Here is a 15,930-nt window from a genome sequence, read left to right as displayed (position 1 = left end):
GCAATGATACAAGAGTAAAGAAAAAAAGGCTTCATTATATGAAAATCCAAGAATGTTTTAGATACAGATTTGTATGATGAATATTTGCTTATTTTGATACACAGATTAAGCCCATGTCTATCTGTGAAAGCATGGCGGAAAAAAAAGAAACATGATTGATTGTGTATGATGAAACATTAAGGGAATTGACAAGACTTACTGAATGTGGGACTGATCATCCTTTGATGGTGCCCGAGTGGATCTTGACACTATCAAATGGACCTGGGAGAAAAAGAATGGAAAGAGAAAATGTTATGGAAATGTGTGAGAAGAAAGGTGAATTTCCTAAAAGAATGAATAGAGAGCAAAGAAAGGGGATGTGAAAGTTGCCTGACACAGAGTGAATTATATTACAAAAATAAATATGGGGAGATATGCAAATAGGACATATAAAAACAATGCTTGGTGAAATGAAATAAAAGAGACTATAGATGAGAGAAATATATGACAGTGTGAAAGGAATAATGAGAATAGAAATAAAAGACTTGAAATAATGGATTCAGAGTGCCAGGAACCATTAAGATTAAAAGAGAAGGGAAAAGGCAAGTCAATTTTGATGGAAACTGAAACTGTTTTAGAAGTGGGCAAAGAGGGTTAAACAAAGACTTTTTAGCAGAATGAGTGGAATTGAGAATAAAAGTAATCAAATAATTTGCTGGCTCCCTTGGCACCGTGCCCTGGAATCAGACATGACTGGACAGGGAAACCTTTATCTTCTATTGTTTATTGAAATGTATGGGATATGAATCACCATCGGGACAAGCTTATTACCTGACATCTTTGAAATCCTGGCAAGAATTTTGTTCCCATTCTACCAATATTCTTTCTTCAATTCTATTCTGTATTTCACTATATTCCATTGTCTCCAGAAGTCCCTTTTATTCTGGAAGGTTTCTCTGTTGTTTGTGGGACTCTTTATTGCTGCTCCCATGCATTTTATGCTTTTTCTAACTGCTGTAAGTTGACTGGAATCGGCAGTTTAGGAATGTAGCTAGTAAATATATTTCCAGTATTTAAGGCAGTTAAATAAATTTGCATGCTGTTAGGAAATAAATGATTCTGAGTGACCTGTACTTGACATCTCCAAGTAGCAGAGATGGAGCAGTAAAGGGAACACTGGTCCACAGTGATTTCTGGATGACAAATGTCTTTCTGGATATGATCATTTCTGGGGGACAGCTGCTTGTCAGGAGGAGACAGTGAGATGGAAGTATGTGTGTCACAGGAGAAACAGCTGGTTTGCACTAGCAATGCAGTCATTTAAAAGACATTAAATATGACCAGTCCTAACTTTCTTAATCCCCTTGAGATATTATCATACTTACATATGTAATGGAATGTGAGAATAACTTTTGAAGGGGAGGGGGAAAGATGATTCCTAGGAATCATCTTTAGGATATTTAGGATCAACCTAAATATCTGATATTTAGGATCAACCATCAACTGTAAAGGAACCAGCAACCAAGTAATATGCCACAGAGTAACAGTCTTGGTCCAGCAGCCATGAAGGCCTTGGAAAAGATTCAAATGCAGTATCTGGTATGTCCCTATACTCACAAAGATAAAAATCACAAAAGCCATGGTATTCCCTCTGACACTCTGTGGAAACAAAAATTGGACTTTAAAGAAACAGCATAGGAAGAGGGTGAAGGTTCGTTCTCTGAGCTTATGGGTTGGTTTCCAAAAGTTTCATTACTAGGCTAGGTAACATCTTCAGCGGAGTTTAGGGGAATGCTTAGAAAGTATTGTTGCCTTTGAGATTTGGTGTTGAAGAAGTCTCTTGAGAATGTTGTGGATAGACTCAAATTAGCTCCCCACTCCCTTTGGACATATTCCAGCTCTCTGGAAAAGGCTCTAATATTGGCAAAGGTGGAAGGAAATTTAAGAAAGGATGGCTGTCAGTGTGACAATCTATGTGGTTGCTAAAAGTCAACAAGGACTTGTTGTATATCATCATCAAAGTACTGTATGTAGATTGATTGGGACTGATTGGTGATTGACATGTGCAATGCCATGCAATTTTTGATTTCTAAGCAAAAGTTATTTCTCAGATAATCATATCATGCAGATCCATTCAGGTTTATATTTGATTTAGCTGATCCATTGCCTGCAATAAAAAGAATTTACAAGAAGCTTCTTTTTATAAATTCATATATTTTCTTCTGAAATTAAATTGAGACAAAATGAATGTTTGATTTTCTGTAGGAGAATGAGAGGCAGAGCCTGGAGAGGAATCAACCTGGAGACGTTATGTTTTCACAAACAACTGAAGTCCAGTTCTTGAATTCCATTAACTTTTCACTAGTGCCATTTTAGTGCTGACTAAATTCTTGTGTAAAGGCATGAGCAATAAATTAGCTTAACTTAATGCATGTTCCTGATTCTTTGCCCCTGACATTTTTTGCCTTAAAATAAATTGTACAAAACAGAAAAGAGACATATAAAGTAAAATCATATCTTTGATAAGAAGAAGTGCATTAATTTCTTTAATTATAACCGGGCAGAATTTCATTCAATTAATACTACTTTAAAAATTATTTCTCAGTTGTATTATCTAACCCTTTATTTGAACGATTTCTCAGTAAAAATAATGCTGTTGTAAATACTATACATACTGTACACACTACAATAGGAGGAAAGGAGAGGAGTCCCTGCAGATTTTGCTCTGCTAGGCCTGTGGTGGCGAACCTATGGCACACGTGCCACAGGTGGCACGCAGAGCCCTTTCTGTGGGCATGTGCGCCCTTGCCCCAGTCCTAGGCCTTCAGCTGGGTTTTATAAAACCTTTTCGCTTTAGGCCCCTGCCACCGTGTGCGAAAAAATATATGGTTCAATCAATCAATGAATTTCAACTTCTTGCTGGAAAAAAAAAAGATCTCGCAAAGTTGGAATTGATTGATTGAACTTTTTAGTCCTACCCAGTCTGCCGCTACCACACAGCCACGCCCACCCAACGGGCCATGCCCATCCAATGGGCCACGCCCACCTGGTACCTGATGACACATAAGTGGGTTTTGGGTTGCAGTTTGGGCACTCTGTCTCTAAAAGGTCTGCATCACTGTGCTAGGCAATGCTCATCTCCATTTTGAAGCCAGGAGCCAACAATATTCAAAGACATTTCCGTGATCATGTGGCTAGCATGTCGTCGCAGATACATTGCAATATTTACTCATTATTTCACATGCTAATTAAAAACAAGCCAAATATTTTCTATGATACATAAAGTATTATAAATGAAAACTACCATCTTGTGTTATACTTCCAAGATTTGGAGGAAGCCAATTCTAATATTGTACCATTGATATAATAATTATGCCTGTGCTTGTTAGAACAAATTGGCACAATCCCACATAAAGCTTATGATTGCAAAGTAGTTCTGGGTAGAAATTACAGACCTATTTGAAAATGGCTCCCAGTGTTCATTAAGTAGATTGTGATAGGTATTTCTGGCTAGTCTCACAACCTATAATTTAGAATTAATCTGGGAGTACAAGGCTCACCAAATAAGCATGGCTGAAAGCTCTCTACGAGAAAAGTATATTATATCTTTTAGCTACTATGAAACAAAATGATATGGAAGAAATATTAACTTTTTTGCTTTTTTTCAAGAATTAGGAGGCATTGATGAATTTGAATAATAAAGAAAGGGTTTATTTTATATGAAAAATTATTAATCAAATGAAGGGTTAAAATGTTTTTTTAATGCACAAGGAAATCTCATATCAAAGGAGCTATTTTAGAAATACACAAAATGAACCAGTTTTTATTAGTATTATAAAATGAAATTGTCATATCATTAAATTCATTTTAGTTTAGTTTAGTTCAATCATGTGGTTAAAGTAAAAGTAAGACAGGGAATATTATATGCCTTTGGTCTCCTGTGGAATCAAACTGGTTTGATAGATAGTAATGATAATGTAGTAGAAACTGACATGGACCAAAACAGGAGAGATTTTATCTCTTTTCTTGGTGTGTAATATCAGGGCTTTTTTTCTCATAGAACACCCAAAATGGAGTTTTTTTGGATAGAACCTTGTAGGGTAGGCAAGGCGGGTTGTATGACGTGTGTGAGTTCCGGCACCTTTTTTTTTTTTTTTAGAAAAAAAGCACTGTGTAATACTAATCCTAATTTGAGTCATAGGATTCTTTAAAATGGCTAGGTTTTCTGTACCACCCATACCTAGCTGTATCCAAAATTTTATGAACATAATTGTCTATATTATAATACCATGTTCAAGATTGAAGTATAACAGAAATAATTTCTCTGTAGCTCTAGTTATACAGTATAATTCAATAAAATATGAATTTATGAACAATGTGTGCGTTTTTGCTTACTGTTTTGTAGTGGTTATGGAGGGAAAGATGTGGTTAAGATTGTATGAATACTAGTTTTGGGAGGCTTTTGGTAGGACTATAGGATGCGAGGCAATGATTTACTTTTACCTTTCATGGTCTACAATCCTCTTCTTATCTTCCAGGTAGCAGTAGCTGAGAATATGTTAAATAGAATTAGGTTTTGTTCTTTCAGAAGGTGGTTTTGGGGTTATTTTTAGGAAACAAATGTACAGACTTATCTGCTGGAGAAGCTTCTTTAAAAAAAAAAGATAGAGAAGCTGGTCTCTTTTTCGCACATTATAACTGAACCTCACTTTGAAAATTCCTTTCCTAAAGCAGCCCCAAATGATTGTTCTAATAAAAGGTAGGTCATATCTTGGCAATGTATGTTTCTTAAATTTCTTGTTTGACTTTTAAATAAGCTTCATATTTATGAAATTGTACAATGGAAAGGCATCCCTTTAAAAAGAAATATTGCAATGTTTTAGCAAATGTAGTCTGATAAATGTTGGATTTTCCCCATGATTTAAATTTACAAATGCTAAAACTAGTTGTTGAACAAATATATAATCGCTATTCTAAGAGTACTGCCTGTCAATATCTTAACTACAGATGGTACCATGAATCATAGCTTGAATAAAGAAAATGTTAGAGACTAAACCAGAGTTGCTAGGAGAATTTTTGTGCACAAATACAACATGTGATGCTAAATTTTGAGACAGAATCAGTATGCATTAGGGCTAAAAAAAATTCTGTGGTAGAAAGGAAATAGATTAAAAAGACCAACAAAAAGAAGCTTGGCATTTATCAAGGACACAAGATTTATATACAGTCAAAATTGACTCTTGAAAGAATCTGAAAGGTAAAGCTCACCAAGAAAAAAAATGGGAACTAGGACTGCTTGCTAGAAATGAAAAGTTAAATTGGTGTGTGTGTATGTATGGCTATTTGTACAGCATGAGTTAAGCTTCTATTAATTGTGGTTGTGTTAATCACATTTCTATTTTTTTTTTATTTCCCTGGCTGTTTCTAAATGTTTGCATGTCTTACTTTAATCAAGTACTTTAAACTTGTATAATTTTTGGAGTGATATAATTTTAATGGCTAAGCATGGACTTAGCAGATTACTTTGGAAAGTATAGATATAGTTTAGCAAAGTTTAATAATTGCAAGTGAAATATTCTGGGATATTAATATAAAACTCAAAATTGCATTATATTTTCAATATCTGTATTAAAATAAATACTAAGACATAATCTAATTGTTTTGAAACCTGCAGGACAGCTTTGTACATACTATGTAGTATAAAATATTTAGGAAAAATATGAGTGTCAATTGTCAAATGGTTTTCAGATATTCTTTGTATATCTCGGGATGTTTCATTGGAATGCAGATGATTTACAGCAGTTAATATCATAGCTCAAAATAATCATAAGCATTGTCGTATAAGTAGTTTGTTTAATATTTTATAAATGCTAGCTTTTTACGTTTAAAAATAGTGTAAACCTGTGCTTTTAAAGTATAAGTGTAATGAGTATTTATGGCAAAACAATTTCTTAGGCTGTAAAACAGATCATTTACTGTGTTGAACAAATTTTAGTGTTTTGTTATAACAAATTCAAAAAATCCAGATACTTTTTTGAATTAAGGGAGATCCTTCATGCTCTCTGATCTTGGTCGTTTCCTTGCAGACATTTCATTACCCAAACTAGGTAACATACTCAGTGCTACTAATGAAACGTCTGCAAGAAGCTCAGAGAGTACCAAGGACCCCTCATTCAACCCTAAGCTACAAATATTCTCCTTTATTGTTATTTTGAGTAAGCATATTAAAGCTTGTGTACATTAAACATACAGGGAAGTGATGAATTAAAAGATTAAGATACATCCTTATCTTTTTAGAAATTATTATTTCTAAGCTTGTTTGTTCTCATATAACAATAGCTCTTTTTGGCTCTTCCAGTCCTAATCAGTTTAAAAAGGAGTTGGTTAAAACATGCTAGTGTCTGTTCCATTCATCTGAATCTATAGAATGGATATCGAGATTTATTTTTTTTGCAATAGGAATTGCTGTAGTTTCACTATTTATGCACTATGAAATAAATGAAATGAAATAAAGACCTGCAGCTTATATGATAGTAGTGATATGTAGAGAGAATCTATAACATGAACTTTTCTGAAATTAGCATTGCAAAATGAGCAGAAGTTGCTATATGACTCACAGATAAACATGATAAAGGCCTTTTAAATAATCCCACTTTAATATATACTCATAAATGCTTTCTTGGGTGATTCTTCAGTTACTAGCAACTGCTTTTCTATGTCTATATCTATGACAATTTCCCCCCAAGATTTTTAACCAAAAAAGAAGCAGCCAAAGATAAAAAAACATCATGAAGGAAAACAGAAGCCAGGGTAAAATCAGGTTCATAAATAGAGGCTAGGTATAAAGATTTCAAAGTAACAGGAAAATCAGGAACAAAAAGAAATGACTATTGACAGTGAAGTGTTTGAGACATTTTTGTATATAATTGGTCCCATTCTTGTTTTCCACTTCAAAAAAATTCAAGTAATTTCAGGAAGTCTATTTTCCCCCTTATCCTACTCCCAAGTAACTTTTAGACTCTAGTGCAGGGTGTTAAACTGCCGGCCCGCGGGGCTGGATACATCATGGTGAAATTGCGCTTACCCCATTGCCGGCAATGGAAAAAAAGTCATGATACGTGGCGACATGTCACCCCTGCTCTACTGTCTACCTCTTTCAATATTTATAATGTTATTATCATGAAAGCTACTTTATTGTGAGATCAAATGGAATCCACCAGTAATTGTGAAAATCTAGACTAAGTGACAGAAAGTCATCAGTATTAAGATAATCTTATGTTGATGATTTTTTGAGAAGTTATATCCAATAGAATTATACTCATATTCCTGCTATTCAAGTAATTGATTAGGATGACTAAGATAGTTTCTAATAAAAATCTGTCCAGAAACCAGTTTGAAATATATCCAGGCTTTTGAGAAATAATTACAAAAAACTTTAAAGTTTTTATCTAACTGATCATTCCAGTCTCCTATCATCTGTTTAGTAATCTAAACCTCCTCCACAAATTCTGGATTTCAGAAGAAGGCAGATGGAGATTGCTACCTTATTACAAGGCTTAATGGACAACGATTTTCCTCTCTGAATAAATTAATGTTGGACAGTGTTGTTATTGTTTAATACTTTGTATTGAAAGTGAGATCTTTCTTTGAAATGATTTCATCAGACTTCATTTTGACATCACAGCCTTTTCAAATGTTATTTTCTGACATTTATATTACATCACCCCATTATATGTCTTGATTTTAATGTAGGCTTACTTAATTATAAATCATTTTATTCTGTACAGAAGATATTATTACAATTATTATTTTGATGGAGCACCAAACTAATGTTGAATAATTTCTTGAAACTTTTTGCCACAGTACAAACTATACAGTATGATTATATTTTAAAATCAGTCTTGTTAGTTGTTGTGACCAACATAAAACATATCTGACAGTATTTAAAGTACCTAAACATAACCCAAAGTACTAACCAGTCTACTATAAAAAGGTGGCTATTCTGCCTTTTAGTAAGTTTCTTGTCAACATTTTATGTTTTATTTTAATTTTTAAAGACGGTGTTGGCATAAACTAATTCTCATTTCTGGCCTTTTTTCACAACTGGTCTCCAAACTCTTTTCTTTTCATCATGTCTCTCAGGATTGAGGTGGCATCCTAATAAGAAGGGCAGGGTGTAAAAGTAAGGGAGGGAGGGAGGGAGGGAGGAAAGAAAAAAGAAAAGATCTTTCAAGCAGCTGCATTGTTTCCTGGTGATCACACAGCAGCTGAGAAGGACAGCCCAGCTGAAACATATTGCACATTGATTCTGTAGTCATACCAGCACCATTTGGAGGTTGAATGTAAAAGTGCTGCCCAGGCCTATTGTTCAGTAGTAAGACTTCAGGTTTGAAAAATTTGATTTAACATGAAAAGCAGGTTTTGTTGTTAAATCTATTTATTTTACTCTATAAATTAAACAAGAACTGTTCTTTTAATGATGTTGTTTTAATCCCTAGAAATTCAAAGGATAGTGGATTAAACTTCAGCAGGAACAGATCTTTTGGTGGAAATGTGGGAAAATGGATTACTGTAAATTCTAATATGAGACATTGAATCTCTCCAATTAAAAGTGAAAAAGGAATTGTATCATGTATATTAAGCTACAGAGGTAATCACTGAAACACGTACACTGACACGTTACTAGCAGGTACTCTAGATGTATTCATTAAGCGTATTTAGTTATAGCAAATGCCACACTTGCTAACATTCATCTACACTATGAATAAACTTTTCCATGGTTTTAATTGTCAGGTACCAGGAAGTTTCATCATACCCACATATAAAAAAAGGCCCTGAAAACATTGTTTGATATTTTTAATGTCAATTACTTTTTAAAATATATTGTTAGTAAAAATATCATTAAAATAGATTGTTTGCATTAGATTGTACATGGAACAAAATCTGATACCTTCTAAAACATGGGGAACTGGGATGCTGTCAGAAAAATTAGCTTCTTAAAAGTAAGGAAAAGTTGCACATTTGCATAGGATAGCAACATTAGATTGCAAGGATGTTTTCTCATTTATACTAATATTAATTAAAGTTGTATAGCCACCCATTTCACCAAAAGTGGCTCTTTTTATGCATACAACAATCAAATAAAACATTGCATCTAAAAACAACAAAAGCAAAGAGGATAAGAATGGCCATCTAAGTATGTCTCTGATTTGTGGGAGCCCCAGACCTGGTAATATAACCAGGTCTGGAGGTGAAGAATGTTACACAAGGTGGATGCTATGGCAGAGAAGACATGTAGCTGATGGTACCTACAGCATATCTTCTCTGCCAGATTTATTGGAGTGGGCTGATGTAACTGGGGAGATGGGATCCCTCAGGTAGCCTGGCTGTGAATGTCCTAAAGGTTAAAACCAACCCCTTGAATTATACCTGGAAGCAAACTGGCAACCAATACACTTGTGGAGCAGGGCTGTAATATTTATTTTTACTTATGTTAATATTCAATGAACATAAAACACTACGTCAAAAACAGCATATCTTTGCCACTGCAAGACCCGATCAAAGAACCCTTCAGTATTGAGAGATGTGGCTAGGTTCTTTTACTGAGAAGTAGGAAACTGATGATGCTGGAATGAGTTGAAGGTAAAATCTAGTTCAATCTGAACTTGACTTTTTATGACTTCACAGATTTGGAAATGATTTGTTGTTGTTTTCTTGGGGATAGTTTGTTCAACTTTCCAGCCTAGCTTATGGAGATTTATGGATGCTTTCCCACTGATGCTAAGACTAATCCTGCTTAGTTTGCAAGATCACCCAGGGTCAGTTAGATACTGCCAATTAGCAGGCTAAAGAGAAAGCTACAGGAGGTGAAGGTAAATAAAGATAGAGACGACAGGAAAGGGAAATAAATGAAAAAGGCATTTGAAAAAGAAGTTCACATTACTTATTTAGAGGTTCTGAAGATAAGAATGTTTGTGGATTCAACAGAAAGACAAGTTGGATTAATAAATGATACACTGATCTGAAAAATCACTTTTCATGACAGATTTATTGTGTTACATCAGACTTTTGTCAACAGCATTTCAGTTTAATAATTACACCTTGTCTCTCTTTAAATTTTAAGTGGTAAATATTGAATGCTGATTAAAACAGTTTGTCATTGTATAAATATGAGGTAATGCTTTGGGGTATTCACGAAATACATTGTTCATAAAATTTCAAAATGAAAATAGGACGTACCAGCCCACTTAAAAGTATTCCAGGGAAGTATGCTGAATGCTATGTGAATGGAACAAAATTTGCAACATCTTGCAACATTTCAGAATTTCCATTGCTATGGAAAGCAATTGTTAACTGAGCTTTGGCCCATTTTTGTCACAGTGGTTAAGTGAATCACTGAAGTTTTTAAGAAAACCATGTGGTCACTAAATGAATGTCTTCTCCCATTGACTTTGCTGGTTGGAAACCAGCTGGGAAGGTTACAAATAGTGATCACATGACACCAGGACAGTACAACTGTCATAAATACATGCCATTTGCTAAGTGCGTGAGTTTTGATCATGTGACTATGGGGTTGCTGCAACTGTCATGTGAAAATGGTCAAAGGTCAGGTTTTTTTCAGTGCTATAGTAATTTTGAATGGTCACTAAACGAACGGTTGTAAGTTGAAGATTGCCTGTATTATCCAACATTCCTATCAAACGGAGATTCAAATTTTTTGCCGGCTGCTTTTCAGAAGGTATTAGCTACAGTAATTCATCCAAATTAATTTGGGTTTTTGAAAAGCCATCAAGCTTTTAACGCTATTAGACTTATGGGGAGTCATTTTAGCATTTTATTGTGATAACAATGGATCCGTTCTATTGCCTTTGTTAGATGTGAAAAAAGTCTGATGTGAAATTTAGTTTAATTCAACAATAGATTTTTATATCCATCAATATTTAAAATGGACTCCAATTCATCTGTTGGAGAGGTAATTTATTGCATACTGTGCAGTACATTACAGATACGTCTGATGGAGTTCTTGTTTAAGCAGCAACAGTTTGATAAACGGGATTCTTGGAAGGGAAGTTATGGATTAAAGATGGCAATTTTTTTTTATCAAACATGGACTGTGTTAAATTTGGGCTGCAGCCAAAAAGAGAAAAACGTACTCCTAGAAGAATGTGGGTGTGTTGATTAATGTTTAACTTAATACATTTTGTCAATTTTCAATCTTTGAATTGGCTTTGGGGGAAGGAAAGAGGCAATAAAATTTCTTACGTTCTGTATTTAATGTAAAAGATGAGTTGCATTAGCTGAGTTAATTACTATGAATTTTGTAATATAATTTTATTGTTTTTCCACTTATTATTTTTTTTTATTCTTTCGTTTTCTTTTTTCTGATGACTAAGTTTTCAGTTTTTAAAAGAACCTAAGTCATTAGTCTACATTATTTAGCGACTGATTTTTTTCTTACTATCTAATTTGAGTTGAATTGTTTGAATGGTATATACACATTTGTTTTTCTACTTTCGTTCCACTTTATGTGTACCTTTAAGAAAAGATGGGTTACCATCAGAGAAAGAACCATGACTTTCGATTTGTATCAGAGATTCCTACAGGAGAATTTAGGTAGTCCTCATATTATGATGATTTGAAGTTACGGTGGTGCTAAACAAATGGAATTTATGTCCAGTCCCCTAAGTTACAGTCACTGGCAGTCACATGATTAATATTTGGGTGCTTGGTAGCCTGCACACATTTACGACTGCAGAGGCACTTCAACCTCTCCCCACCACTTGTCTCCTTCATATGTCTTGGCCTCTTGCACTCCAAGGCTCCTGCTACCCTGCTCTCTGTCACTCTCAGCTTTATATTCACCCCCTTCTTGCTTCTGTTGACCAAGCATCACCAGCTTGGCCCTTCACAAGGAAGTGCTACCCACACAAAGCCTCCTTCCTGCATTTGAGTATAGCAGTTTCCGCCCAAGCGCTCAGGAATAAGACTTGTATGGTTGCAGCTGCCTTGAAAAGGGCCAGACTGGGCATATCTTGCCAGCAGTGCAAGCAAGAGGATGGCAAAGTTCAGCTGGGACAGTGGAGCAGAGGGAAGTGAGGACCACAGACTGCAGGGTGTGTGTGGCTTTGAACCGTGCTGCTTGGGTTGTGGGCTGATCTGGATGCTGGGCTGAAATGGCTCAGCTTTGCACTGCACCTCAGATGCTTCTTGTAACCCCGGAGTTGTGATGTTCCAAGAAGCCCTGACTTGCACTGAAGCCAGGGTTTCTTGGCATACCACAACTTACCAAATGCAGTTACTAATTTAAGGGACAACTGCTTTTCCAGAATGATATACTGCATATTGGACGACTTGCTTTTAAAATAAAGGAAACATCCACCAAACCTTGGCATTATATGTTCACTCACATTCTCTTTTTATTTCACTATCGCCTTCTTGAAATTCTGATAACGTCCAGTCAAAAAGATAAGCAGTTTCAGATTCTGAACATCTAGAAGGGAGAACAGTTTTTCATAGAAATGTAAGATGATCGGAATAATATTTATCAAAATGTAGTAATTCTTATAGATAACTGAATAGTTAAATGACTAAGTGAGACAAGATCATTTCTAAAATGGAAATTATCAAACAATTCTTTGTACGGAGATTTCAGTTGCAAACTGAAAATGCAGTGTAGTTCCTAGACTAATACTGTTAATGCTCCAAAGCAGCTTGGGCTTTATTAAGCTTAAATTGAGTGGATTATCACATGATATAATCCAGGGGATAAAAAGAAAAGTTATCATCATTATTACCACTACCACCACCTCCTTCATCATCATCATCAAACAGGCACAAAATAAATAGTAACAGTAATAAATACCTGCATAAATAAATAAATTTATTTATCTATTAAATTTATAGGTTTGTCCAGTTTTTATGGCTCTGGGCTAGGTGGATTATCCATGCCTGTATATTAATTTCAAATCATTATTCTGGGTGATAAAATTCACAGGGTATGTTTTCATTTAGATCCTTACAGTGAATGGAGAGTTATATATTTAATGGCTAAAATGACCCCTTCCAACTTTTTGTTCTAATATTGTGTGATCATATTTTCAGTTAAAAACATAGCATTCAAATAATATTTTCCTTTTTCTAATAATTTTTATATATAAAACTCAAATTCTGCAGTAAGGCTTTAGGACTGCAAAATTAAGAATTGAAAACTGAAAAAAAGTTTATCAACTTTTGTGGATTGATAATAAGATGTTCTTCTATTATTTGCTTTTTATATTTGCGTTTTATTCTGGTACTTGCTTGCCTATTGGTGGAAAAATGTTGTCACATGTCACTGTTATGAAGTGTTGTTGCCAAATGTGCTTTTGCTAAGTCTGTAGCCAACATACGTTTTTGTGAATCATCCGTTGACCAGTCCGGTGTTTAAAATCCATGTTTACAGAAATTAAAGCCGCTTTTTAATGGGTAGTATGTATATGACTGGGGAGGTATGGTGGTTTGGTGGCTTAATAGACACTGGTTGTTTGAGTTCTACCTCTATGTGATGGAGTAAGCCCCTGTCACTTGCCTCAGCCCGTGCCAGTCCAGCAGCTTGAAAGCATGTAAATGCAAGTAGATAAATAGGTACCACTTTGGTGGGAAGGTAACAGCATTTCATGTTTTGCCTATGCTCTGCCCTTCAGTGTGACATTATGCTGGCCACAGAATTGTGGAATTGTTGGACAGCACTGGCTCAGTAGTTTAGAGAAACAGAGATGAGCACTGCTCCCTAAAGTTGGCTCTAACTAGCAGAGTAAAACCCCAGGGGCACTTTTATCTTTTTATGTACATGATTCATTAGTAGTTAGAAAGCATACAGAAGATTATGCTGTAGAGGTCTCTCATCATCTATATACTCCTAGAATTTGAAACTTATAACATGCTGTACACTAAATATTAGATATAACCTGTTTTATAATTTTTCAGGTGGCAATAATTGCTGGAAATTTTGAGCTTGCTGAATTTATCAAGAACCATAAGGAAACTGATATTGGTATGTACGTTGGGGTTTCTGTTCAATATTGTATGGAAGTTATTGCACTAGTCAGTTATATAGAATGAGAATAAAATGAAATAATTTTTGTATTATATATTAAATAATTGTTGATATATAAAATTGATTAAAATATACTTTGAAAAACTCCAAAAAATATTTAATATTGGAAAATATATTTTAAAATATTCATATAAAGAGAGGTAAGAGTCATGTGCATTAAGTCAACAAGGAAAGAGTAATGGATATTTCAACAAATTAATTATTTTTAATATTTATCAAAATGTGGAGTCCTCTCTAAGCTTGGTTGCTCTGTAAGCTTGGTTGTTTGCTTGCAGATGTTTTGTTACCAGACCAGGTAATACCTTCAGTGCTATAAGGGAGGGAATTTGCTCTATGTTATATTGCTACTTACTACAGACTATTACAACCACATGGCATTACCATTGCATGCACACTCACCCAAACCCTTAAAATATCTTAAGTAAATCAAAATGCCCTGTAGCACCAGAAAACAGAAATCTTATAAAACATACAATGTAAGGATTGTAACATCCACTGCTTTCTGGCACTGAAGATAATAATTAGTTTGATAACAAAATGTCTGCAAGTAAAAAATCAAGCTCAGATGACATTAAGGACTTCAGAGTTCAACCCTGGGATACATATATTCTCTTCTATTGATATCTATCAAAATTTACTTCTGTCAGAAGAGTATCAAGAAAAAAAATAGAAAATGTTTCTAATACTCTTTTACAAACCTGGGGAATACCAATGCAGTGCAATGCAATACATCGTCTTTTAAGAGTTTTTACATCTAGAATATATGTTAAATGTGTGATTGGAGAAACAGGGAAGATCTTTCCTGTGGTGGGAATATTTTTGGGTTTTGGATCTTTTTACTTAGAGAATATTGAAAGGAATGCTGTGGATATAATTTACTTGGACTTCAATAAGGCATTTGATAAAGTAGAACAGAACCTACTACTTGATAAGATAGAAAAATGTGGGTTAGATGGCATCACCACCAGATGGATTCATAGCTGGCTGACTCAGCATGTGATCCTCAATGGAACTGCATTTGCATGGAGAGAAGTGTGTAGTGGGGTGCCCCAGGGCTCTGTTCTGGGCCCAGTGCTCTTCAACATCTTCTTCAATGATTTGGATAAGACGATAGATGGGGAACTCATCAAATTTGCAGACAACATCAAGCTGGCAGGAATAGCCAATGCTCCAGAAGATAGGCTTAAGATACAGAAGGATCTTGACAGACTTGAACATTGGCGCTATCTAACAAAATGAAATTCAATGGTGAAAAAAGTAAGGTTCTACATTTAGGCAAGAAAAACCAAATGCACAGATACAGTATAGGTGGCACCTTGCTCAATAGTAGTAACTATGAGAGGGACCTCGGAGTCCTAGTGGACAATCACCTAAATATGAGCCAGCAGTGTGCTGCAGCTGCCAAAAAGGCCAACACAGTGCTAGGCTGCATTAATAGAGGGATAGAATCAAGATCACGTGAAGTGTTAATACCACTTTACAATGCCTTGGTAAGGCCACACTTGGAATACTGTACCCAGTTTTGGTCACCACGATGTAAAAAAGATTTTGAGACTCTAGAAAGAGTATAGAGAAGAGCAACAAAGATGATCAGGGGACTGGAGGCTAAAACATATAAAGAACATTTGCTGGAATTGGGTATGTCTAGTTTAGTGAAGAGAAGGACGAGGGGGGACATGATAGCAGTGTTTCAATATCTCAGGGGTTGCCACAAAGAAGAGGGAGTCAAGCTATTCTCTGAAGCACCTGAAGGCAGGACAAGAAGCAATGGATGGAAACTAAACAAAGAGAGAAACAACCTAGAACTACGGAGAAATTTCCTGACAGAACAATTCATCAATGGAACATCTTGCCTC

General features: G+C 35.1%; 1 protein-coding gene across 1 annotated transcript in view; it reads left to right on the top strand.

Annotated features, from left to right (window-relative positions):
- The window catches only part of LOC107287500 (SH3 and multiple ankyrin repeat domains protein 3-like), a 41,371-nt gene extending 27,292 nt beyond the window's left edge, over positions 1 to 14,079 (top strand). Inside the window, exon 9 of the mRNA XM_029284151.1 lies at positions 13,945 to 14,079. Coding sequence (XP_029139984.1) covers positions 13,945 to 14,079 — 135 coding nt within the window. The remainder of the gene's footprint in view (positions 1 to 13,944) is intronic.
- Positions 14,080 to 15,930: the final 1,851 nt, after the last annotated feature.

This window comes from Protobothrops mucrosquamatus, unplaced genomic scaffold (assembly GCF_001527695.2).
Source record: "Protobothrops mucrosquamatus isolate PMUCROS unplaced genomic scaffold, P.Mucros_1.0 scaffold394, whole genome shotgun sequence".
NCBI lineage: Eukaryota > Metazoa > Chordata > Lepidosauria > Squamata > Viperidae > Protobothrops > Protobothrops mucrosquamatus.
Note: the sequence above shows the minus strand (reverse complement) of the source record. Positions and strands in the feature narration are given on the sequence as shown.